This window comes from Microtus oregoni, unplaced genomic scaffold (genome assembly GCF_018167655.1).
Source record: "Microtus oregoni isolate MIOR12 unplaced genomic scaffold, Mior012 000027F_ref0000203, whole genome shotgun sequence".
NCBI lineage: Eukaryota > Metazoa > Chordata > Mammalia > Rodentia > Cricetidae > Microtus > Microtus oregoni.
The window spans coordinates 2,978,435-3,005,062 of NW_024543086.1; the positions used below are offsets into that span (position 1 = coordinate 2,978,435).

A 26,628-nucleotide genomic window follows, 5' to 3' on the forward strand; every position below is an offset into this window, starting at 1 on the left:
ATGGCTAAGGAAGAATTGGACCTCTTCAGCACTCTGGCTGATGGCTGTAGTGTGCACATTCCCCCGTACTCTCTGCAATGGCATGTTTCTACAACTGTCATGTGCTATTTATAATGTTCAGAGGGCACAAACACATGTGACAGAGTACCTGTCACTCACTCTTAGTAACTGCAGGCGCTAACAGCCAGCAGGCTCCTACCGCTTGATAACAGTTGCTTATCTGTACTTTAATTCTGATCCCAGCTCTATGAGGCAGATATTATTCCCAGGAGTTTAAGGGGGAAACTAAAGGTTAGTTTAAGGGATCCCAGTTTCCGGGCTAAGATCAGTAGATGTGAAAACCTGAACCCCAACAACTTGGCCCTGAACCCAGTCCGCTACCATTCCCAACCAATGCAGAATCAGCACCTGACTGGATTCTCTTAAAGCTGTTCTACCATCTAGAAAGGGGTCTTGCCCTTTTTAAGCAGAGCCAAGTTACTTTTCCTCTTCTCAATCCCCTCAACTGTAAAACACGGAGTTAGAAATAATAGTTATAAATCCCCATAAAAATCGGTGACTCATCTCACCCTTCCAGAGCACTGAGTCAGTTACAACTAATTTCTGCGATTGAAAATAACAAAAGGACTCAAGTATGGTCCAAAGGGTTGATTAAGGCCACACAGCTAGTGAAAGCCAAGACCGCAGCCCTGGCTTCAGATCCCAACGCCTGTAAGTCTGGCTGTTGGAACACATCCCCAGACCTGTTCCCCCAGTAACCTGACCTAGATCAGGGATGTAACCTACAGGGCTGGCTAGTGAGTCTTGATAAGATTCCCAGAACGACTATTAAATTTGAAGGCCCAGCACAGCCCTCAGCAATTAGGCCAAGAGTAGCTATGGATTCACTCTGGTCCCGTTTCTCCTTCGTTTCTCATTTTCCAAATGAGAAGGCTGACTGGGAGCCCCCTGGGCCTGGGTGGGGACTTCACAAGAATCCAGCAGTGGTGGACAGAAGAAAACCATGATCTTGGCCCACGGTTCAGTCAGGATCTGCATCAGCCAGCAGGGCCTTCAGGAAGGAGGGGGAATTAGGGGACCCGGGGACATCCTCTCCCCCGCTCTTCTCTGAAAGACCCTTAACACATCTCTGCTTGGTGCACAGCGTAGGAGCACAAAGAGCAAGTCAGAGCCGCCATGAAGTCATTGCATTCCGCAGCTCTTGGGGCTGAGGGGGCCACCCCGGGGGGCTTTCACAGCAGGAAGCATGAGCTCATGGCAAACTTGTGCCCTGAGACCCATTCTTGACTTATGGCTGTGGAGGTGGGAGGGGCTGGACTCAGAGGAGGGAGTTTTTGTGAAATTGAAATGGCTGTGGGCTTTCTCCACATGGCGCTTACCCAGCCCTTTGCCCGTTCCTATTCCTGGAAGCAGAGAACAGAAGACTGAAGAAGGGAAAAGCTTGGGCCAAGGGGCTCTGCGGAGGTGTGGGTCACAGCTGGACAGCTTCCCTGAGAAGGCCCAGTCTGCCCGCTGCTGTCACTGGCCACACTTCCAACTTCTTTTCCCACGTAGGAGAATCTTGGGAAGACGTCCCACTGACCTTCACATCCCCTTCAGCAATCCAGCTACTCTACTGTAGTAGCTTAGATGTACTTAGACAAGTCCAACCTTAAAGGGACCCATCCATTCCCCATTCCAGGGAGTTCAATAAACTAAGCTAACCTGCTAGTAACGGCCAATTGCTATCTGGTTAGACATCCGCACACGGGCAGAGATATTTGAAGAAGGAGTTGCATGAGAATCTACTTCTATGAATACTGTTAGAGGATCCCAAGCAGAGGAGCCTCTCCTGTTCTCCTCCATCTACGTCATACATCAAGTCTCTTGCCTCAGAAACCCCAAACACAAAAGGTCAGTGTAGCTTGTGCTCTTCCCCTTCCCTTCACATCTCATGATCCCAGGCTCAGAAGCCTGGGTCTGGTCCAGGGCTTCTCCCCTGAGGCACCACTGGGTGGACGATGGCGGGATAAATCTACCATGAGGCCCGGCTCTGTGTCCAGTAGGATGCTTCACAGAGTCCCTGGCTTCTGCCCGTGGGATGCTAATGACATCCAACCATCAGCAAGCATGTGCAAGTGTGCCTTACAGGAGAAAAAAAAGAATCGCTGCTTCTGCTTGAGATCCACTGCTCTGGGCCTGTGAACTCTAACAGAAATCGCCATGGGAAGAGCCAGCAAATCATGACACATAGAATGTACATTCTTAAACATCCACCAGTAGGGTATAAATTAAGTGAAATAAATTAAGATGCAAAACCATTTTCAAAATGATGACTCTGCGATCATATGCAAAACTTTCTCACTAAAAACAACTCTGAAGGGGAAATGTTCAGTATTAAGACAACAGCAACATTTTACAAAGCTCAATAGAGCTTGGAAATGGCCGTGCATGCCTTTAATCCCAGCACTAACAGGGCGAGGAGGAGATCTATGAGTCCCAAGTCAGCCTGGTCTAACTAGACCCCATCTCAAAAAATTCTTGATGGTTTACAATTGCATTAAAATGGTATGATGTTAATGTGAATTTGTATGCACAATGATAAAAACTCCACAAAACCTTCCATTTTCTTGAAATATTAATCAGCATCTAATTGGATGAGATGACAGGACAATGAGTAAATTACTCCTTTTAAAGAGAGAGTATTAGTGAATGGTTAGTTAACACAGGCCTAAGAAATAATGTTTACTTTGTCATGATTTACAGGGATTTTAACCAAGGCAATTTAACCTCAAACATTCCATCTGTTTGCTTTGCCATGTTTGCCAACAAAGGACAGGAAACAACTAGGAGACAACAGACTTAGCTTCTGTTTGTGCTCTCGGTCTTAAGTCAGGGGACATAAGTCCTTCAGAGAAGGGCTTTCCATCACTTATTTCCTCTGCCCCGAAGAGCGGGACCCAAATACGGCAGCTGCTGATGGACATGCGTAACTCACCTTGGACTTCAAGGTAGTGGTTTGAGGGTTGCCATTTGCAGTGTAGCAGGTTTCTGTGTAGGCTGGAGCAAAAAGGTGTCTGGAAAAAAAAAAAACAACAACAACAGACATTTGCATCTTTATTGACAGATTCCATCTTCCTGGTGACGGGGCCAATGACTTTACCTGAACCAGGAAAGGCGGCCCCAAACTAGAAGAAACTGGGTGGCCATTAAGGAACCAAGGAACAAAAAGAAAACCAGGAGGAAATTTATCATTGGTTTTATATCCAGAGATCATCACTCCAGCCCGATAGAATAGACAATACTGAACCAACCATCTTGATTAGTTTTCCTGAGTCCTGAGAAAATGGACATGCAACCACATCCATAATATCCCAGGGTCAGGGGACCCTATTGTGATACTAACTTTCAGCACGGGTGCCTCACGTTTTCTTTAGGAGAATAACCTCTGCAAAATGCTTTTGGTGGGGTTATCGATCAAGGGGGTCCACCTGGTCCTGGCCTATGTTTTAGACAAGTCAATGGAGTGCCAGGTCTGAGCAGATGACAGGAATAGTCACTGTCCACAAAGCTGCTGAGGCCGCTGTTTATCTCTTCTTGGGGTCAGATCTCCCGAGACCTGCTAGTTCTGTTGGTCGCCATTCCAACAAATTCCCCTTTTCTTTTCCAAATGTGGATACTGTTTTCTCTCTCGCCACAGACCCTTTGAAGCTGCAGTTCAGGATCCCTAACCAAAGGAGATACAGAATAGGCTTCCTAGAATTTCTCTCAAAGTGAAATGAAAAATAAAAGAACCAAACAGATGTTTCAGTTAACAGAACTAATCCCCAGAAAGTCAAGGTCAGGGAGCAAAGTGGTTTCTGATTTCTAATGAAGCAAAACATCACAAATTCAAAGATGACAGAAAGAAATGCATATTTATATACAAATGTGGAAAATCTACAAAGTCACAGGGCATTTCAGAAATAAATGTATTTCTTAATTCCATTTTAGTGAAAAACTAAATGTACCCCAAATGCATGTACTAAAAACAACCAGCAAGGCCAAGAGTCCTTCGTCAATGCTGACTATCTCAGGGGAGAGCAGATTTCCTAAGAAAAGTTACATATTGCTGCAATTAAAAAAAAATACTTATCAAATATTTTGAAAACAGGAAACTTAATTCAAAACTCCTTTAGAAGAAAACACAGGTTGAGGCCAAAAAGAACAGTCAATGAAGTCTGCAGAGACATTAGATTTTGGAAGAGGTGACACTTCCCAGGGGAAGGGACATGGCTCCAAAGTCGAAGCCGGACTCTTCCTACCCCAGGATGCAGTCAGAAGGCAGATGACTCAAGAATTAGCATTCAGGTTTGAAGAGAAGCAGAGAAACCCAAGAGGCATGTGTAAAACCAGAAAAACCCAAAACTCAGCTGGCCCAGAGGACTGTTCAAGCTCATTTTCTGTGTAGCATCCAGAAGATTCAGAGCAGAGTCAGTCACGGTGGGAGGAAATTCAATCGTTAAGTCTCCCAAGCTTGTGTCTTCCCAGCACTTGCAAGTTTACTCAACGGACGATATAGTTAACTGTGGACAAAATTCTGAGTAGTTCAGCCTGCCAGGGGCTTGGGGCATGGGCTGGGATCTGAAAGACAGAGGCCTCGATTCCAGCTCTGACCACTGCTGTCTCTACAACCACTAGCTGCTTACGGTCCCTCTCCTTCGCTTCCTCTTCCCAAGAATGAGGTCAATAAACCTACTCAATCAAACCATATAACGATACAGGTAGCAAGCTGAACACCAAGCACGGCAGAGTGGAGCTGGGTAGAAAACAATGATTATCACCATTGCTTTTATTTTAGTCTAATTTCTGGAAACAGTGTCTGTAGCCCAAGCCGGCAATGAACTCATTATGCAGCCAAAGACGAGCCCTGAAGTTACCATCCTCCTGTCGCTACCTCCCAAGTGCTGGGAATTACAGGGCGGATGGGTGATAACGTGCCCCGATTTATAGGTGCTGAAGATTGAGCCCAGTCCTCATGAGTGACAGGCCAGTATTCTCAGGCGTTAAGCCACATTCCCTGGTGCCTCCCTATTGCTTTTAGCAAGGCTTATGATAGAAGGACCCAGAAAAAATGACTTGTGTCTTTCTTTCTCTAACTCTCCTCAGCGGTTAATTCGCTCCATACGTCACTTAGGAGAGATGATGAAAAGCAATTAGCTCATCCCTGTGCTCCATTTCCTGGGTTGTTTCCCCAGGCGGCATAATGGGGCTGGTCAGAAGTTCAGAGTTTAATGGCGTATCCTAGGTGCCAGTGGAGAGATGTAAATTTTCCCACAGGAAATGTGTTTGAGGTAAATACACTCTAAGCTTATTCTGTGTCTTAACAGGGGGGAAAAAAATCACGTATCTGGCAACATTAAAATGAGCCAAAAGGGGTGAGGGTGGGGGATCCCAAAACGAGCCTCTGAGGTATCCACATATTCATAGGAGATGACTTTTCTGCAGCTTAGTTGGGGGTTGTCCTCCTCGGCATAGGACTCTTGGAGTCTCAATATTTAAATTACCTGAGAATATAAAGCAGATTCTCACCAGACTACATACTCCCTTGAAAGCAGGGACCATGGTTGTCTTTAAAAGCTCCAACTAGCTTCCAAAACAGGCAATACACATCTATTCTGAACAAATGGATGAGTAAATTAATGAATTAATGAACAAATGGCCCTCCTACCTAGTATAAGAATCTACCAGATAGCCGTTCAACAAGAGAAACTTCCAGAGACTGGGAGCTCCTGAAGCTACCTGCTCTGACTTCAAGTCCTCTCATAAGTAAAATTCTCACCCTGAATTTAAAATGACCTCGCCGTATCCAGCACCTACTGGCTTCATCCTGTCTCTAGAATCCAAATCTGGAGGGTACAGCCTGTTCCCATGGCTACCTAACCACCATTTCTAAACAAAGTCTACTTAAAAAAAAAAAAACACAAGTTAGGAGTTGGGGAGATGGCTCAGGAGGTAACAGGCTCCCTGCATAAAGGCAAGGACCTGATTCCGAGCAATTAAGAACAACCCAGTGTAGCAGCCTGTGTCTGCTAAGCCCAGAGTTGCAAAGGCAGAGACAGGATTCCTGGAATCTGCAGGCCAGCCAATCTAACAGAAATCAATAAGCTATAAACTCAGTGAGATCCTGTCTCAAAAAATAAGGCAGAAAGCAACAGAGAAAGACCCAAGCATCCACCATGTGCAAAATGTAAAATGCAAAGAATATGGGGTCACACCCCAGACCTATGGCGTCAAAAAGAAACTGAGGCTGGGGCCCAGCCTTCTGTCTTACAACTCCTCCCCACAGGTGATCCCAATGCAAGAACAAGCCTAGAACCAACACCCTAAACCACAAGTTTCTGAAAAAACTTCAGAAATGTGTATACACATCTGAACATCCAAGCCCCCTCTCCTTCTTGCCTCCACCACATCCTGGATTGACGGAAACTGACGAGGCTACTCCCTGCCCACTTAACCGCTAGGCTCTGCTGTTTCTGCCCCTTCACAGCACACCTGAGAGGTAGGGACTCTTACCGTTCCTGCTTTGCAGACCAGGGGCCAGGAAACTCAAAGCGGCCACAATGTTGGTGGAGCTAGATTTCAACCCACATCTGAGAGCCAGACTCTTTGAGCAGTCTGTTGCTCTGAGCCTCTGAGACGAAAACATAAAACTAAACCGCTGCTTACAACTTGTATATCAACGTTATGATAACGATAGTGGCCCTGAGGTTATATAGCGTGTCGTGACCAAGGCAACTTGGATACAAATGTCTGCAGAAGAGCCATGGGGTAAACTAGGCACAAGCTGAGCTAGTTCTATTCAAATAACCCTTCCCCTACATGGGCTATAGATGTAGATCAAGAAGGTCCCTCCTTCTAGAAGCAAAGGGGTCATGTTTCATCACCGTCTCTACACTTTTACCAATGGGGGCAAAGTACTGCTTTCAACGACTCTCCACTGGCCCCAAGAGAAGGTTGAATATGTCCATGTGCCCAGGCAGGAAGATCCCAGCACTGTGCTCAGAACAAAACTTGCTGTTATTTTCCCAGAGAGGAGACCAGATGCATGGATGCTAAGTGGCCAGCTGTCCCTTCTCGAACTACATCTTTCTCTCATCTCTCTGAGAGGGGGCTGGTGCAGCACAGTGGCAGGAAGCTGTCTCTTACCACTGGCATGCAGTAGGGTTTTCAGGAAACAACTTGTGTGTGATGGAGATCCAGGATGAGGGGGAGCCTACCCAAGCTTCCCACCCTCCTCTCTCCCCGAAGGGCTTTGCGAGAGCCACCATTTCTATCGTACTTTCTTGCCTCCAGTCCTGTCCATTTCTGCACTAAGGAGCCTATAGGTAGGCAGAGAGCAGCAGAAGGGTCTCCGTCACGTCTTAGTCATCATATAGCACATGGCACTGCAGCCCTAAACAGGGGCCAAACCCTAGTCACTCAACCCCGAAGTCCCTAAACAAAACCTCCGCCCTGGGGCTGTAGAGATGGCTCCGTGCTTAAAATCACTTCCTGCTCTTTGCAGAAGACCCAGGCTAGGTTCCTCAGGACCTACATGGTGGCTCACACCCATTACTCCAGTTCCAGGGGATCAGACACCCTGGTCTGGCCTTTCCAGGCACCAGGCATGCAGATTGCGAACATTATAATACATGCAGGCAAATACTCATACACACAAGAAAAAATAAATAATTCTTTTTTAAAAAAAATGTGAGGTAGGTCCACAAGGAATCAATAAAGTTTTTTTTAAAAAAAAAAATGAAAACACCCTGAATCTCCTGAAGCCAACCTAAGAAATTAAACTGCGCCCTCCTCACCACCCCCAGGCACTCTCCTGGGAAGAACAGCATCCACCTTGGCAACCTAAAACACTAGAGCAGCCAAGACCCAAAGCATATAGCCTTTTCTAAGGTTTGTGGCCTTCAAGGCCCACCGGCACGCTTGCAGAACTATATATTAACAGGAGTTTCAGATGGCTCTCATAGCTAAAACCCCCCTCTCTGGAGCGAAGAACTCAGAGCTCCGGATGAATCTACCACCCTGCATCTTCCTCTGCACAGCCCACCCTCCTCCACCATCAGATAAAGCAAACCGGTACAAAGTGGTAACAGCTTCAAGCCACCTTGGAAAAACAACCCCTTCCCCTGTGCTCAGTACGAACAAACGTTTCTCTGCTCCTTCCCAGGCTATTTTTACTTCTGCCCCCCCCCCCCCGGTCTATTTCATCCTTCTGAGACTGTCCAAGTGTATGGACACATGGGGTGGCAGATTCGCAGATTCGCTTTTCTCCACTGCAGACTCGCTACCCGCTATAGCTTGGCCTGGGGTGGGGGTTGGCCCTCATCCTGGCCAAGTTAGTCATGTGGCTGTCTTTTCTTTTCCTTCACACTCTTAATCCGGCCGAATCACTCTACCACACCAAGAAAGGCTGTGAAAACGAGAATATGAAGCCCCAGAACCCACCGGGACCCGCTGAGAATTAGATTCTCTAAGGGACTAGTAAGAAATCTGTCTTTAACAGTTTTGCCAGGTGATGCTTTTTCATGCTCTGGGAACGATCCCGCTCTGTTAGGTTTACTTTAACTTTTGACATTTTTCTGAGTTTCCTTCCTAGTCTTCTATTCATCTCTACCACAAAAATCTAAAAACAAGCCTGCCTTTAATCCCTGCACTCAGGAGGCAGAGCCAGGCGGGTCTCTGAGTTTGAGGCCAGCCTGGTCTACAGAGCGAGTTCCAGGACATCCAGGGCTACACAGAGAAACCCTAAAAACAAAACAAAAAAAAAAAAACAAAACATAAAAATAGGTAATGTTTTAAGTGTGGGTTAAAAAAAAAAATCTAACAATGACACCAGCCCACGACAAAGGAACCAAGGGTATCCCTGCTTTAGACACTACAATAGGATCTTGTCTACAAGTGTGTCCAGCTGTATTCATAGCTATGTGGTCCGAAGGGAGATGACTGCATACACCTCATCTACACCCTGAATGTTTCGAAGTGAGTGCCAACTGGACTGGACTGTCCTTCCAAGACACGAAACAAGGCAAGGATGACTGTGGGTCCTTTTAACCTCACAGGACTCTGAGGGAGGAGAGAGACTGTCAAGACACAGGCTCTAGGAGGCCCAGCCAAGTTTCTCTAGGTCCCAACTTCAGTACACTACTTACAGTGAATTAGGGTAGCTCTCACACAACCCTGTAAAATAGATGTTCTCCTATAAAGGCTTAGTGAGGGGCTATAGAATTGCAAAGATTTCCATTCAATAGAAAAGATTACACTAAAGGCTATTGTTTCCCCTACGGTTTAACCAGCAACTCAGCAATCCTTTTTCACTGTATATTAAGGGTTTTGTTGTTGTTGTTGGTGGTGGTGGTGTTTTTTTTTTTTTCGAGAAAGGGTTTCTCTGTGGCTTTGGAACTCTGTCCTGGAACTAGCTCTGTAGACCAGACTGGCATCAGACTCACAGATATTTGCCCGCCTCTGCCTCCTGAGTGCTGCACCACCACCGCCCGGCACATTAAGTATCTTTAATCCAAAATGTTTGGGACTGAAGTGTTTCAGGTAGCAGATATATCGATTGCAACGCTGGGGATGAAAGCCTGGGCTTTACAGACATTGGGCAAGCACTCTACCATCAAGCTATAGCCACAGCCTCCAGATTTCCATTAAAGGGAAGCAGTAATGCCCAGGACTTCCTGGCACTGGAAGTATTGCTGAAAATCAGGAAGTGTTGTTCTAATGGAATGGCCTCTGCTAGTTCACAGTTTGAATAGACAAAAATCAAAAATTCACATGAATTTTTTTTTTTATTTTGGTTCTCCAGAAGGGTAAAACTAAGAAGAAAAAGACAGCTAGAGCTGTTTCGGGACCAAGTTTTCCAAACCAGCACTCTGCTTGGTCTTCCTCTGACTCTAAAGGAATGGAAACAGATTTGCAGTCCCACTGCCAAATAAGGCACTGATAAGTCCAGGGGCGCACAAGCACAGACATTCCTTTGTGGGGAAGCAGAAGGGCCCTAGAAGGCTGCTCCCATGGTAAAGAGCTGAGCCCTCCACCCACCCAAGGGCTCCCTTGGCTAGGGGACCAATGTCCAAAGCAACCCTAAAAGCAAGATGGTGCCACTCACCAGCCCAGCTCTCAAAAGGCCAAAATGATGGGTATTCTGCCTTTGGCTTCCTACTAAGGACATCTCTAAACAAGGCATTAAAGAAGCACTCCTCTCCTCTCCATCAGCAGCTTCTCATTTGTATCTTCTGGTATCTAAGGAACACACACACACACACACACACACACACACACACACACACCTTGATCCTGTGTGCTGCTTCTATGCTGTGCTCAACAGATGGCAGGGTGAGCACTATTTATCCTTCAGCTGATGGGATCTTTATTTAATCCTCTCCTTGTCTCTCTCTTGGCTGTGGCTATGAGAACTATCCATCTGTACAAATAGGACAGGGCTGCTGCTGTCTCAGGATCAGGCAAGTTTAGCTGGCAGGAGATCTGAGGGGCCCAGGAAATGGCTCACCGATAAGACACCCTACGTAGCCCATCCTGGACGCTTACTGGAATTGGCTGGTTACGAACGGTTTCGGGGAAATTAAATTTTCTTAGAAATACAAAATTCTAGACAGCTAGAACTATTCCCTGATAGCAGCCTGTATGGTAACCGGTATTTAGTAAATAATCACAGTCGTTGTTCATCAGATTAGCAGAAACCACAGAGGCCGGGAGGGGATTAACAGAGTGTGGGGGAAGTAGAAGGAGGGGTGCAAACTAGACGGCCATACTATGAAGAAGGGCTTTCAGAATGAGCCCCAGGGGAATGGAGGAGAGCAGTTTCCAGAGATCACCAGACTTCTGAAGACATGCAGAAGGGAAAACCAGGTATATCTGACCCTGAAAGAAAAAAAAAAACAAAAAAACACCAGAGCAGCATCTGAGAACCTCAAACTTACCTCCTCAAAGATGGTTGCTTCTGTAAGTATGCAAGATCCATGATTCTTAGCATCTCAGAACATAAGTGAATAGCATCAAAACATGAAAGGCCCCCTGGACCACAGAAGACCATTGTCCCTACCTGCCTAGCATCTGGGCCAAGTTCTAGAGATGACAGTGACCTAATTTGCTCTAGCAAGAAGCTCCTATCTCTCTGCACTACTGACTGGGGTACTGGGAATCAGTCAAGGCATTTGCTCTTACTTGGTCACAAGCCAGGACTGGCATCTACATGTCATGTCAAGGGACACCTGTATCTATCAGAGTACCCCCATCCAGCATCAGCTCCCAAAGGGTCTATCATCCCTGATCCTGCCCAAACCATATCCTTTCTGTATCCTTTCCACACACGTTTGCATGGGACAGAATAAGTATGCAAGCCAATGAATCTACCACGACAGGAGAGTCTTTACATCCTACTCTTTCTGCTCAAGTCTTCCCCTTTTATAGATAAAGGGTCTGAAAAGGTAAAAGCAACGTATCAACATGGCAGTTCTAATTTGTCTCCAAATCCAGCAGTCTAGACACTCAAGAGTATGTGCAGTAATGGTGGTAGTTAAGTCAGGCATTGGGCAGAGGAAGGATGTTCGCTCAATCTCGCTCCTGTTCTGTATCACAGGCAGGGTAAGAGGGTGTAGAAAGCCTGTGTTCCTCATATCCAGATTTCATCATACACTTTTAAGTGCCTGGCTGTACTCCAGGACCTCGTCTGCATTCCGGATCCTATAACTGCAACCCCACTCATACCACAAATATTGTGTAAGGCCAGTCATGTGCCGGGCATTGTGCTAGGGGATTGAGACTCTGTCCTCAAAGGCAGGTATCATTTCCCTACCCTATGGGGACCTGCCTCTTCCAGGATGAAGCTCAGAGGAGGTGAGTCATGAAGGCACCAGAAAACAGTTGAGTGAGGACCCTTAGCAACCCGTGAAGAACTGATGGAGCACGTGAAGGCAGGTTTTACCAGTAAGTCCCCAGAAGGTCCATCCCCACGTCACAACCCACCCTCCTTCCTTCTTAAAATTGCCAGTTTCCAGTTTCCTCTAATAAGCTGTATATAAAATTAACAGGGAAGAGTACATATATGTGCACGTGCATTCCTGTGTGTGATTGTGTGGGTGCTGAGGGTAAGGCTGGCCCAGATGCTGGGAACATGGACTGCCAGGCGGGTTACAAACCCTAGACTAAGTAACCCGCCAAGGAAGTCAAAAAGTCCCTGGCTCCACTCTTCTCGACACATTTGCACATCACACACCTAAGAATCTACGCTGACTTTTGCATTCGTGTGTAAACCCTAAATCTAGGATTTGGTTAAGTCAAGCAATAAAGAGCTTCAGAAACAGGGCCCCTGTTAGCCCTCCCAAGCTTAGATCACCCTTTCCTTTATCCCTCCAAAGGAATCCTTTTTCCCAGAATCCCCTTCTCCAGAAAGAAGGTTTTGGGGAAAAAAAAAAAAACATGCTTGATATAATGCGGCCATTATAGCCACTTGGCCCATCTGGACCTCTCTCAAGGGAGGCTGATGCAAGAGGAGACTCTGAGGCCCAGGCCAGTTTTCTACAAACATTCCCCCCTCCTCGGGGGAGGAGTGGGAAAACATGGGGGGGGGGCATGCAAGCAACTGGAAAACAGCCTTAAGTCTTTGAGTCATAAAGACCTGAAAAGACCCAGCTTGGTCAAGAAGCTGAGAAGAACCTAGCCAAGCACAACCCACTCAATGGTATAATTGTTTGCTACTAAAGCTAATCTGAGACCCCAGAGAGGTCCCCAAGTGAACTTTCTGCTGGATAGGTAGAGGCAGAGACTCCCCTGCTCCTAAGAAGTGAAGTACTTAGAATTTTAGGAGAGGAAGGGCTGGGGAGATGGCACAGTAGCTAAAGGGCTTGCTGTGCAAGCCTGAGGGCCTTAGTTCAAGTCCCCAGCATTCACTGCTGGGAGACCGGGACACAGAAGGATGCATGGAAGCTTGCTGGCCAGCCAGTTTAGACCACCAGTGAGCTCCCATCTTGGAGAGACCCTGTCTTTAGGAGCAAGGTAGCAATGAACAATGGAGAAAGACACATAACTCTATGTATCTCTGGTCTCTCCGTGTGCAGAGACACATGGTGGAGACTAGCGATCCTTATCTTTATCTAATGAAAAAAAAAACAAGATTTGAATAAGAACATGGCCTAAACAGGGTTCGGTTACAAGCTAAGCATAAACCCAAGGGACATGACACCATTGTCCTACCTATTACTCAAGCTGAAAATCACGAGATGATCCCTGCATCCATCCACGTCCTCTTTCAGCCCATAGTTGTCATATCTCCCCATCTCCATGACTCCATCCTTACAAATCTCTCAGCAACCTATCCTCCTCTCTCCATGTCCCCATAGCAGACCTAAAACTACTTGGAGTTGTCCTAACTGCTCCTTATTATTACTTCCCACTGCTCTCAAGATAAAAAAGCCTGCAGGACCCTGCAGAGACTCATTCCTAGACCACCCCCACCCCCAGCCCTGGGCCTGTCTTCATTTCCTTCCTCCTGTTCTGTCCTAATCACAGAGGGTATCTTCACCTCTTCCAACTGGTCCTCGGACTGTTGTTTCTCTTACAAGGGCTAGCAGCACACACTTAACCATCACTGAGCAGACTAGACCACACCATACTCCTTTATTTGCCATTCCTGGAAGCCTCCGATACCCTGAGCTAGCACAGTTCTACCGCACCCTCTGCTTTCTCCACGCTAGCGGCCCACCTTGTTCTACTATAACCGCTTAAGTGTCTTCTCCACTAGACACAAAGCCCCTTGGTGGCAGGGACTGTTCTTGCTAATCCCAAGAACACCAGCCACACAGCTGACACTCGCGAGGTTTGCTGAGTGACAGGAGAGAAGGCAAGACAAAAGGAAGAATTCTTAATGACGGCTGAGGAGATGGCTCTGGAGATACAGTGTCAGCAGGCAAACACAAACATCTGACTTCCATCCCCAGAACACACATCTTTAAAAAGCTGGCTGCGATGGCACAGAGTCTTTAATCCCAGTGCTGGGGAGGCAAAGACAGGAAGATCCTGGGGCACACTGGCCAGATGCCTGGGGAACTCCAGGATGGTGAGATGCCCCTGTCTCAAAAACAATTAAAATTTCAAAAATGTGGGTGGCACTTGAAGACCCAATAGCCAAGTCTATCCACTAGCATGCGTGTGCACGCATGCGCACACACACACAGAAAGAGAGAAAAATGGAGCAGGGATATTGATAACACACACAGAGGGGGGAATGGAGCAGGGATATTGGTTAATTCTCAATTAGTAGTCTGCATTCAGCTTGGACCCCTAGTGACTCCCACTAGAAAAGACAGGTCTCTAAGCTAACATTCACTCTTAGCTGAGTATGCATTTGGGCACCACCCCCACACACAAACCCAGAGACCATTTAGTTAGTATTCAGGATCTCTCTCTCTCTCTCTCTCTCTCTCTCTCTCTCTCTCTCTCACACACACACACACACACACACACACACACAGCACTAAATAGAGAGAATGTGAAGCTTACTTCCTTAAAATTAAAATACATCCTGGATAAAATGTAGATTCTCAGACAATATCAGTCCAGGTTCTGGCTCCCCCCCAGAACAGTCATGATCCACTGCCCAACCAGAAAGTCGAAAAGGGAGAAAACAGCCTCAAATATCCAAGGAGTGTAGAATGGATATTTGAGTTTAGCCACGTTTTTGGAGGTGGGAGAAAAGGAAGTAAATGGTGGGACTTACAATGCTCTGCCCATACCTCCATATGCACCCCACCACCCAAGCTAGGAGGACACCATTTTAGCCTGTGCTCAGCCCCTCGTAATCCACAGACTCCACAGATACATAGCCACACCCTGGGACCAATCCACATTTCTCTTTACTTGGCAAAGATGGCGGGGGTGGGGGGGCACTTCCCATTCAAAGAACACAAAGCAGAGTCTCTGTCAAATGACTGATCTTCAAGCATACTCCTAGAAGTCTCTCCTGCTTTCCCAGCTGTATATTTTGTTAGAGGCAACAGAACCCAACTCAAAGGCAAAAGTGGAAAAATGAAATACTGAGCTGTTGTCTATCACCGGAATCCTCTGGAAGCCCAGATGTGGAAGGAGATCAACCTTAACACATCACTAATGAGCTATCTCAAACAATGAGGCCACTCAGGAATGCTGGATTCCAAACAGATGACGAAGATTTGAGTTCGCCTTGATCTAGACCAAATATTTATACAGTATCTTCTAGGTCTGAATTCCTCCCTGTTCATCCATTCATCCCATCTCCCTGTGTCATCCTCAAAGACTGAGCTCCAAATAACCTCTCAGGGAAGCTTCCTAGGACCCAACCACAGACAGAGTGCTCTCTCTCCTCTTGCTTTTTCAACATTTTACTCAACTCTGCTTTGTTATTGTCCCCCGAGAACAAAGATATCTGTTCACGTCCCTCATAGTCCCTAGCATAGGACTACATACAGAGGTACTCAATCATGAGTCCCTGAAATCAAGGGTCATCAAAGAGCAGAAAGTTAGCCAAGGCTCAAAGAGGAAATGTAATTAACTGAGAGATAAATGGGTCATTCCTTATAAGGTGGTGTGTGTGCATATGTGTGTGTGTATGATGTAATATATGTATAGCAATTTTAAAAACACTAAAACATGCCACACCATGTATAAACCTCAAAAACATTAAGCTAAGTGTAAGACCCAGTGAGAAAAGAGCACAGAGGCTAGATGGGATGGTACATCCTTGTAGTTCTAGCACTTGGGAGGTGGCGGCAAGGAAGATCCAGAGTTCATGGTTAGCTTTGGCTACATAGTGAGCCCAGCCCAGGCTGCATGAGAAACTGTGTTGGAGGGATGGGTGGGAATAGATAGAGGGGGGAAAGGGAGGAAGAAAAAAGGAAGGAGGAGAGCAGGCCAGAGGAGCAGGGGAAAGAGAGAGGAAGAGAAGGACCTATTTTCTAATAATCTGATATGAATCACCCAGATTAGGCAAATCTAGAAAGAGCAGGTTGAGGTCTGTGACTTATAGACTTACATGGAAAGCGGCAGGAAGGACTAACTCAGCGAAGCATCACAAATTAAGTGGCTCAAAAACCAGAAGTTTATTATCATAGTCTGGGGTTCGAAGGCCCATGTTCCCTCTAATAGCTGTTACCATTAAGGGGGTGGGGGGAGCCATTCCCATCCTGGTTTTTCCTTATGGCACCAGTACTCAGTTCTTTGCATAACATTTTTTCATGAGCATGTCTGTGTCCTGACTCCCCTTCCTCCAAGAAATCTGGCCACTTGGCCTGAGGAGTCCACCCTATTCATCTTGACAAAATACATCTATGACTCAACTTCCAAATAAGATTACTGCAAGTAACCGGGAACCCAGGCTCCAACGTAAGGATGTGGGCAGATAACAACTCAATGCACTCTGCAACACTGCTCACTGGTTCTTCCTGGAGTGACGGAAATGTCCCTAAGGTTAGATTATGGTAGAAGTTGCCTAAATAAAAAACACCAAACTAGTTGCTTTCAGTGGCTACATACAGTAGGTATGGTGTGATGCTATTTGAAAATGAAGGTAGATGAGCCTGCGTTTCAGAAACTACCATGGGTGGGAATGTTTGAAGAAAGGATGTAAATATGTAGAGAGGCTAAAGGTTATTAGCCTTCATGCACACATGTGTTACTTGTAAGCTCCCTTGACTTGGGTCTTACCTGTCAGGGAAGCACCCTCCAAAGAGTACGAGTGAACTACCCATCCCAGCACTGATGATACAACCTTAAGAAGAAAAGGCAGGCACAGCCTGAATGCCCACTGCTAAGAGGAGATGAAATTAACCCAGACATCTTGGGTATTGCTAAATCTGGATCCTGATGATTGTTGGACTTGACAGGAATGGGAATTGTTGAGGAGATAACCTTCTGGGCAAATCTAGAAGTTTCCAGGAATGTTTAACTAAGGAAGGAACTGAGGTTCCATACGGAATAAAGAGGGGGAGAAAAAGGAAGAAGATGGGCTGGGGTCCTGAACTGAATAAAAAGGAAAGAGGAGGCAGAAGAAAAGGGAAGAGGAGGAGGACGAGGATAAGAGGAGGAAGACAAGGAGGAGGAACAAAGCTGAGCATCAACCAGCGTTCATTTCTCTCTGCTTCCTGGCTACAGACCCAAATGTAACCACCTCATGCTCACTTCATGATGTCCTACCATGGATGACTGTATCCTCGCAGACTGAGAGCCAGAATAAACCCACGTTCAACTTGCTTCTTCCCAGTTATTTCATCATGACATTAAAAAAAGCAATTAAAACAGGCAGGTATTTGAGGACTTACTGAATTATTTTTGTGAACTTGATCATTTTTCAGTTTAAGAACTGTTAAAAGTTCATTGTGAGGAACTAGAAAAATAACTTGGTGATTACTATCACTAATTGCTCTTTCAGAGGACCCATGTTCAATTCCCAGCACCCACACAGTAGCTTAAAACCAGTCCCAAGAAACCTAGTGCCCTTCTTCTGGGCTCTCTGGGCACTACATACACATGGTATTCAGACATGAATTCAGGTCAACGGTCACATGCAAATAAAATAAAAATAAATGAGTAAACTCTCAAAAACTAATATTCAATTAAAAGACAAGGTCACTGTGATATATTTGGTCAATATATCATAAAAACATTTTAAATGATCATAAGTGCATATGAAAACATATTCCTAATATACTCTCACACTCGACCATACACAAGTGAAATGCTACAGCCCTCGGAGAGATAGCAATGGAGGGAAAAGTATGATTTATCAAATTTTCAGAGAAAATTTAAACATAACTACCACGTGATCTTAAAAAACTGTTGATAGTTATCAATCCTATAGAAACATCTACCAAATACTTAAAGTCTTCACATGCCTATTACTGTAGCATTATTTGTAGTAACAAGAAATCAGAGATTTGATTCTTCCTTAATAGAAAAACAAAGTTTTGATCCACCATAATCACTATGGAATCCTATGTCTTTATTAAAAAGAATAAAATAGGGCTGGGTAGGTAGTTAGTGGGTTACATCACTGGCTAACTGCAAACATGAGGACCTGAGTTCAAATCCCCAGCACCCATGCAGAAAGCCTAGCAGTGATATGTATGCCTGCAAACCCAACATTGTAGGTAGAAAAGAGAAAGAACTTCCTGACCAGCCAGCCTAGCCTGAACAGCAAGCTTGGAAGTGCAGTCAGAGACCCTAGGAAGATAATAAAAGATAACACCCCAAATCCTTCTAGTTTAGAAACAAAAGAAAGATGCTATGTCTGATAGAAAATGCCCCCCAAAGGGAATGGCACAATTTGAAGGTATGACTTTGTTGGAGAAAGTGTAGGCTTCTTAGAGGAAGTGAGTCACTGTGGGGGCGGGAACTTTGAGGTGTCCTATGTTCAAGCAATTCCCAATGTCACAGTTCACTTCCTGTTCCCTGCAGATCAAGATATAAAACCCTTAGCTCCTTCTCTAGCAACAATGTCTACCTATATGCCACCATGTCCCACCATGATGATAATGGACTCTGAAAATATAAGCCACCCCAATTAAATGTTTTCCTTTATAAGAATTGCCATGGTCATGGTGTCTCTTCACAGCAATAGAAACCCTAACATTCTATAAAGTGTAAGACAGAAGATAGCACCCAACATCCTGCTTGGGCCTTCTAATTTATATACATGGATTCATACACCCATACATATACCTGCACTACTACACACACAACACATACCAATTATAGAACACACATGCTCATGCATACACACACACACCACTACAAATGGGTTAATGTGGAAAACTCCTGATGACATATGTCTTGGTTTGCTACCTAACTGCTGTGATCAAGACCATAAACAAAAGCAACCCGGGAGGAAAGGGTTAATTTCAGCTTCCACCTAGAGTACCTACGAAGGGAAGTCAAGGAATGAACTTCAGACAGGAACCTAGAGACAGGAACGGCAACATAGAACCTAGTGGAATGTGCTCACTGGCTCGTTCTTCATGGCTTGCTCAGTTTGCTTTCTGATACAACCCAGGACTGCCTATCAGGGATGGCGCTGCCCATAGAGGGCTGGGTCCTCTCACATCAATTATTAATCAATAAAATGCTCCACAGGCCAATCTGATGGAGGTAATTTTTCAGTTAAGCTTCCCCCTTCCCGTAACTCTAGTTTTTACTAAGTTGACACACAAACTAGCCAGCACAACAAATAACTTTAAAGTACGAAATCATACTTTAAGTATGATCTCATTTTTAAAAAACCCCAAAACTTTAATAGTTATATAGCTTTGGCCTAAAAACAACATCAATTGTTTTGATAATCCCCATGTTGTATTTCCAAGTGAAATAATATAGGTCATAAACTCAAGAGCCCAGTAGGACTCCATTTGGGTAAATACACAGAGTTAAACAAATCTATGTCAAACACGAAGTTCACGGTAAGTGCTCAGACCCTGGGCTGTTTGTTGTTCTCTTAAGGTTGATAGCCTGGTGATAAAGGGACCCCCAGAGTCCAGAACAGCCTCCAACTTCTCCCAAGTCCCCAGTTTCCCTGAGCTCTGCAAGGGTCCATGTGAGGCCACCGGGCAGTTGACAGCTTCCTTCCATTCAGTTTTCTCTGGCTCCCAATGAAGGGCAGCCAGAAGAAATAAGCTGGAGACAAAAGACGAGGTGCACATCCTTCCTGGCTATGCAGGCAGTCCTGGCTGAGGGCCCAAGGAAGAGACAGAGCCGGAACTGGAAAACCAATACCAGCCGCCTTATCAGGTAGGTTCAGGCCTCACCGTGAGGTCCTCCAGACTGATCCTACAGGCCCAGAGAAAGGTACAGTTGGGCCTACACAGGACACAACTGTTGCATTGCATGTTTGAGATATAGTTAGGTCAAACTGGGCATGGCGGGAGAGCAGAAGTGAGTTTCCTCCCGGGGGCAGCGGGTTTTAAGGTCAACTCTTGTTACATTGAGGAATCAACTCTGGGGAACTCCCTCTTACATCATTCTGCACTGTTTTTCTGACCCTGCAAAATACAAACAATAGCGGCTATTTATTGCCCTCTCACAGCAGCTAGGCTCTGAGAGTTCCTTAGGGGCCATCATGTTTCTGAATTCTATGCGTAGCCACCGCTATTAGCTCCATGCTATGGATAAGGAAAGTGAGACTCGCAAGGTTACAAGACTTGGTAAAGCTTACACCTTGTCTTAATGTCTCTTCTTGTTACTATGACAAAAATACCCTTAGAAAAGCAACTGGAAGGAGAAAAGATTTTATTCTAGCTCACAGTACAAAGGGTGCATCCATCATGGTAGAGAAATCAAGGCACGGGGAGTTTGCAGCCATCACATTTAAGAAAATAAACTGGAGGCCGTGTGGTGGTGGCGCACGCCTTTAATCCCAGCACTCGGAGGCAGAGGCAGGCGGATCTCTGAGTTCGAGACCAGCCTGGTCTACAAGAGCTAGTTCCAGGACAGGCTCCAAAACCACAGAGAAACCCTGTCTCGAAAAAACCAAAAAAAAAAAAGAAAAAAGAAAAGAAACTGGAGACAAAAGAAATCGTCCCCATCACAAGAAAACCAAGGACAATGAATGCATGTCACCACTTAGCTCTTCCTTTACTAACACAGTTCATAGGGAATGGTGCCACCCATGGTGGGTGGGCCCTTCCACCACAATCTAGATAACCCCCATAGGCAGGCTCAGAGTCCTGTCTCTTAGGCCATTCTAGACTCAGTCAAGGTGACACCAGCTATCACACACCTACAGAGACAAGAAGGAGCCAGGCTCTGGCCCATGCCAGTCTGTATTACCCCCAGTCCCTTACACTGGCAGTCTAATTCTAATCAAGGTTTGAGAAGACAGAAGGCATGGTGTTTGGAATGGGAGTCGTCTCCACAGTCTCACATATTTGAATGTTTGATCCCCAGTTAGCAGAATTATTGGGGAAGGCTTAGAAAATGTGGTCTTGTTGGAGTGTGTCCCTGGGGTGGGCATTGAGGTTTCAAACGCCCTCACCAGACCCTGTGTTGCCCTGGCTCACTGTCTCTGCTAGCTGCCTGGGGATCAGATAAGAGTTGTCATCTACTGCTCCAACACATTACCTGCCCAGCTGCCAAGTCAATGCCAGCCATGATGATTATGGACTAACTCTTGGAAGCCGTAAGCAAGCTCCCAATTAAATCAATCTCTCTCCTCTCTCTCTGTCACTTTCTCTCTCTGTCTCTCTCTGTCTCTCTCTGGTTTTTCGAGACTGCCTGGCTTTAAATGCCTCTTTTTAAAAGTTGCCTCTGTCATGGTGTTTCATCACGGCAATGGAACAGTAACTGACCTAGAAAGAAAGTGGAAAGACACGGTAGAAGTGGTGTGTTCATATTCACCAAGAAGAGTTCAAAGCATACCAAGCCAGGAAAGACAAAATAATTCCTTGGTTAAGAGGTTTGGATCATAGGGTACAGGGGACAGTTTAACCAGTCAAGAGTTTGCTGGACAAGCAAAAAGACCTGAGTTCAGTCCTCAGAAACCATGTTTTGAACAGCCACACATGGGGGCAGGGGCACAAGTTTGCAATCCCAGTGCTGGGGAAGTAGAGGCAGGTGGAATCCTGGGGCTCTCTGGCCAGCCTGGCCTACTTGGTGAGCTGCAGAACATAGGCCTTGCCTCAGAAAAACAAAACAAAACAAACAAACCAAGATGCCCAGAGGAACGACACCCGTGACTGACCTATGGATTCTACACTCACCACGTGAATGTGCACAAACATGTATCTCTACACACAAAGAGGAAGAGAGACAGGCAGGCAGGTGGGCAGGCAGGTGGGCAGGCAGGTAGGAAGACCCACAGACTTACTGATAGACAGACAGGCTCACATCTATCTCTTTGCCTCTCACCTAGGTGACCTTGAAAAAATTAGACTATTTCAGGAACCCCTTCTGCAAACAGACTAACACAGGTCCCTATATTCATACAGTGACTGAGGTGGTGGCATTGAGCAGCTATGTAAAGGCTGCAGATGGGGCCTCTTATGCAGGCATCTGCAACACTGGTGATTACTCCTAGTGATCTTCATCCCTCTATTCTCCAGCAGAGAGGCCGTCAGAGAGGTTGTCACGGAACTTAGGCAAGACCGATAAGCAACAACCACACGGCTTTCTCAAGATGTTTTGTTCTTGTCAGTTTCTCACTGGCAATGCCTTGCATCATCAGGATTCTCAGAAAGTATGTGCTAGGAGGAAGTGGTAGACACAGGCATGGATGCCCAGGTAGAGGCTGATGTAGGAGCATCAGTCAATGAAGGACATTCTGGACAACTTAGTACAAAATCCTTTCTCAAAATAAATAGTAAAAAAGAAGACTGAAGGCACAGCTCAGTAGCTGAAAACTAGTCTGGCATGTGAGACTCTAAGTTCAATTCCTAGTAGTGCACACACACACACACACACACACACAGAGAGAGAGAGAGAGAGAGAGAGAGAGAGAGAGAGAGAGAGAGCGCGCGCCTGGCATGAAAGACTCCTAGTTCAATTCCCAGCAACACACACACAAGCATTCTAACTCCCTGGGGACCCTTAGAAGGCCACCTGACCCAAGTTATGAACGCAGAGATTGTCTGGCTCAATCACCTCACAAAACCATGCCTACCTAGCGCCTACCTAACACCTCACCTTAAGGGGTTAGGATTTCAATACACGAACTTGAAAGAGACATACGCCTCAAGTCCGTGACGATTACACAGCCGGCTTGTGCACAGTGTAGTTGAGACTCTGACGTGCACAGACATTCTATCAGACATTCTCCACTTGTTCAGCACAACATTGGAACTGTAAAGCGAAACAAATCTGTTTGCGAGCTGCAGTGGGAAACTACATCCCAGAACTTCCAGGTCGTTCCAGGGCAAGGCACCTAACCCAGCACTCAGAATTCTTATGCACTCACACATTCATTTTCTTGGATGGAGTCTGACTGGTTCTATTCTTCGTATTTCCCACCCTCAAAAAAATGTCTGCAAAAATTCTCAGATACCCACAGGCAGCTCTCGTCAAATTCTGTCCTCCCCACCCATCCATCCAGCTGCTTCCTTGGCACCAAGTCTCGCAGGATTAACTGCAGGGAACCGGGAGCCCAGCTGCATGCAGGCTTTGCAAAAACATTTTGACTACTTGAGATCTGCCAAATACTTGGTTAAAGTGGGAGATCCTTTAATTTCTTGGGCCATGTGTATTTTAAGAGAAATGTAATCCATATGTCTGCAATTCATTTAAATGCAACTCGGCAAAGCCCGCTATGCTAAGGGCACTGGGACACCGGCTAAACCTTTCCCAGCGTCTCATTGACCCAGGATTGAATTTTCCGAATAACCAATGAAATTTCTGATCAGAGAGGGCCAAAGAGAGGTGTCCTTTACCCTGTGTCAGATTCAAAGACTGTCCCTGGTGTGAGAAGACACTGGAATGGAGCACGCTGGCAGGAGCACTATGCTTGGCTCTTGTTTGAATTAGCTCAATATTTCTAGGAGAACTCCATGTAAGAAAAGTGTGGGAATGAGAGAGTTGTCTGTTGACGAAAGCCCTCTGCCTGATGATTGCCCACTCCTGTTTCTTTATATCATCCAACCAGAGCGGGGGGAAAGGAAGACAATGAGAAAACTGGTAATGAATGGCTGTTGGCTGGCGTGGCGGTGGCTCACGCTTGCAATATCATTTCTCAGGAAGCAGAGGCCAGAGGATTGCCATGAGTTTGGTGACATCCTGGTTATCGAGGAAGACCCAGCCTTTAAAAAAAAAAAAAATAGAAAGGAAGGAAGGAAGAAAAGAAACAGGAAAACAGAACAATGCCGAGTGACTTCATTTTCTAGGTGGCAGAAACAAAGTTAATCTCCTTCCCTATGATATCTGAACTGTGAAGAAAACGTACTGTCAAAAGTCACAATGGATAATAAGGCCCCTAAATTAAAACTCTCACCCATGCAAAGCTATGGGAGTATTTAAGGGTATTTAAACTCCCAAAGCTCTAAGTGCCCAAGTTCTCCATTAATAATGACAGCACAGAATAAGACAAATATCTGTTGTTTTTGATGAGCCTTGTACCCTTGGGATCAAAGGACGTCGCTCTTTGTTCATTGTTGTTGCTGTGTTGTGTTGGTTTTTTTTGCAACAGGCTTTTACTAGGTAGCACTGGCTATCCTGGAACTAGCTCTGTAGACGAGGCTGGCCTCAAACTCTCAGAGATCCATGCCTCCCAAGTGCTGGTATTAAAGGCCTATGCCACCACTGCCCAACTGCCACTCCCTTCTTGAGACCAAATCTAAGTGTCCCTATGGTTTGAACTCAAGGTGGGAGGGTATACTCAAGAAGAGTTCTAAAGTACACTCAAGTATACTCAGGGAACTAGTGGAGGTAAGGTCAAGGATGGGCTGGCACCTTGCTTCTTTTGTTTGTTTTTGAGACAGGGTCCTCCTTTAGCTCAGAGAGCCTCAAACTTGGTGTAGTCAAGGACGACCTTGAACTGCTGACCGGCCCTCCTTCACCTTTGGCACGGTCAATCTATATCCTGCTAGAAATGGAATTCGGGGCCTCAAGCACATTAGGCCAGCACTCAAGGAACTGAGTTAAGTACTTGCTCTTCTTGAAGGTGACCTTGTCATACAGTGATTTTGCCCCCGGGCTCACTCGGTCTTGGGGTGAACAGGTCAGTGGACCCTCTCTTAGAAAAAGCAACCAAGAGGGAAGAGGGCGCACAGCTCCCTAGAGAAGTGTGTTTCCTAAGAGTCCATCTAATTGTGTAGCTCGTAAGGTTTGCCAAACACAGTCCCTGGGTTAATGGCTGTCTTTGAACAGGGGGTAAGTCACAGAGAAAAATATTATGGATGCATGCCACCAAATTACAGGCTGTGAACAGTAGCCTGTAATTTCTACCCTGTAATTGCCCTCCTGCTCTTTCTGCTGCTTGAACCGGTGAGTCCTAAGCTAACAGTTCACCCCAACTTCAAGGACACGGTTTGAGGCAAGGCTTCTCAACATCCTGCTGCCCTCTGTGGGGGGCAGGGGGACCTCCTGAAGCAGGAACTTCCTGTTTCCACATACACAGTGCCCTTTAAATAGGTAATACAAGAAGACTCTTGAAGCCCGACTCAGACAAAAATCCCATTTTATACAAGAGAAAGCTGAGGCTGCGGAGGGCGGGCAGGTGTGTCCGCCAACTCCACAGCATCCCCCTGAGTGGCTGTGTGTGTCACAAGTGACTGCCTCCCAACAACTATGCAACGTTCCCAAATTATGCAGCGTGTAAATATTAGATATTTTAGTTTAGATAAGTAAATATTAGATATTGTAAATAATATCACAATGCTTTCCTGATACAGAGTAGCATAGTTTTCATGGCAGTCAGGTATATAGAAAAATGTTACTGTAAAAAAAGAACTGTTTCTAGGGTAAAATCTCTTTTCTCAGGGCTGGAAATATGGCTCAGAGGTTAAAAGCACTGGCTGCTCTTCCAGAGGACCCAGGTTCAAATCCTAGCACCCACATGGCAGCTCACAACTGTCTGTAACTCCCTTCCAGGGAATGTGACACCACCGAGGAGGATACCATGTATACACATGGTGCTCACGCATACATGCAGGCAAAACACCCATGAACATACAATCAAAATAAATACTCTTTTAAAATTTTCTTTTCTCCCCCAGCTACCCCAGGAGTCTGTGTATCTGCTTCCCTGCGACTGCACATGACAGGATCCATGTTCTTCTAGGCACAGGAAGGGTCTAGAAAATCCCCCCCAGGCAGCAGTGAGCTCTCCTTGTGAGCAGGAGGCCTTCACCGCTTTACTGACTTGGCACCGCTGTGTGTTTCACAATGAGCATGTTCCAGTTGTGCCATTGGCAAACGGTGGAGCAAGAAATAATAACAGCTGTCCTTTACTGAGTGTGCAATGCAAGCTAGACACCGAATTAGGTCCTTTATGCCCACCACAGCACCCCAGCCTCCCCGTGGCTCTGTGAGACAGGACGGTGATTACAGGACTGGGTGAAGGGACCGAGGCTTAAAGTGTTGTTAAGTGGTAGAGCCAGCATCTGAACGCAAGACCCAACGCGAAGCCAAGTGCTCATTTTCTCACGGGGGTCATTTCTTTTTTGCCAGTGCCGCAGAAAGGGCGCTGTGACCAGTCACGGGGAGGGCACCGACTTAACCTGAGCTGCTTCGAAGTGGAGAAAATGCTGCCCAGGCTTCTTGCTAACTCTGCTGAAGTTCCGTCTGCCACGTCCTATCTCCAGGCCCCTCCCCCTGCTCCTCGGTCCTCACCATTCTTGGCAATGATCTCCCCATGTGTGAATTCCATTAAAGGCCTGCTCATTGCTATTTCGGGCTGTGCATTAGCAGCAGGACTTTGATTTGATGGGGAAAAAGCCAGACACCTCGGAGTGATGAAAAACAAATTTCAATATCCTCCTGCTCACCATCATCCCAGAAGCCCTTGCCCATGGCTCCTGGGAGGCCAAAGCATCCAACGTGTGGGGGATGCTGAAATCGTCACCATCTCCGGGACCTCTGAACTTGACTATTCCCTCCTGAAAACCGGCTCCTGTTTCCCTCCTTCAGGTCGCCACTCCAATTCCC

The 26,628-nt window shown here is 46.1% G+C and overlaps 1 protein-coding gene across 1 annotated transcript in view; it reads right to left on the reverse strand.

Moving 5' to 3' along the window:
- The window catches only part of Adam19 (ADAM metallopeptidase domain 19), an 85,210-nt gene that overhangs the window by 46,813 nt on the left and 11,769 nt on the right, over nt 1-26,628 (reverse strand). The window contains exon 4 of the mRNA XM_041676656.1: nt 2,978-3,056. Coding sequence (XP_041532590.1) covers nt 2,978-3,056 — 79 coding nt within the window. The remainder of the gene's footprint in view (nt 1-2,977; nt 3,057-26,628) is intronic.